Consider the following 647-nt stretch of genomic DNA (forward strand, 5'->3'; position numbering starts at 1 on the left):
CTTTCCGCTCTAAGACAGAAATCCATCTGTTCTGTTTAGATTGTCACAAAACCCAAACACCTGCAGCTCAGAGGCTCGACTCGTTTTGTCCCTCCATATGTCCCATGCTTTTCTACCTGACCAGCCGGCAGTTTGCGACTCCAGAGTTCCCCGAGCACACAGATGGAATTCTGCTCTTTGCCCCTTGCCCAGCAGCAAAGACACATGCAGACCTTTATCTCCACGCTTAAAAAACTGGATTCCAACACGTTACGTCCCTTACAGTGGAGATGGTCGGCTACGAGGAGACGTTCCTTGACTGAGCTAGAATCGAGGCACACAAACAGAAGTGCTCCCCAACTTTTTGAACCTTTGCCCCAACAAACAGAATCTTGTGTGCAAAAGCTTGCTCCGCAGGCAAAAGAAAGCCCAGCGGATGGTTCTGCCCTCCCGGACTCCAAGGAGACCTGGGCTGGGAGCAAGCAGGAGAGCTCAGGAGAAGCACCGCCAGCAGCTTCCCCGTCGCCTTCCCCGGCCCACGCTCACCTTGCGCAGGATCTTGGCGCAGGGCGGCCATCCCAGCCCCTGGGCCAGCCCATTGAGGAACCAGAGCCCGGCGAAGGCGGCGACAGTGGAGCTCCAGGAGAAGAGCACGTTGACCAGTCCCA

General features: G+C 56.1%; 1 protein-coding gene across 1 annotated transcript in view; it reads right to left on the bottom strand.

Moving 5' to 3' along the window:
* Positions 1 to 642, bottom strand: part of SLC37A4 (solute carrier family 37 (glucose-6-phosphate transporter), member 4) — a gene marked incomplete at its 5' end in the record, with an annotated part of 5298 nt that extends 4656 nt beyond the window's left edge. The window contains one exon of the mRNA XM_010077799.1: positions 526 to 642. Coding sequence (XP_010076101.1) covers positions 526 to 642 — 117 coding nt within the window. The remainder of the gene's footprint in view (positions 1 to 525) is intronic.
* Positions 643 to 647: the final 5 nt, after the last annotated feature.

This window comes from Pterocles gutturalis, unplaced genomic scaffold (genome assembly GCF_000699245.1).
Source record: "Pterocles gutturalis isolate BGI_N339 unplaced genomic scaffold, ASM69924v1 scaffold12348, whole genome shotgun sequence".
Lineage (NCBI taxonomy): Eukaryota > Metazoa > Chordata > Aves > Pterocliformes > Pteroclidae > Pterocles > Pterocles gutturalis.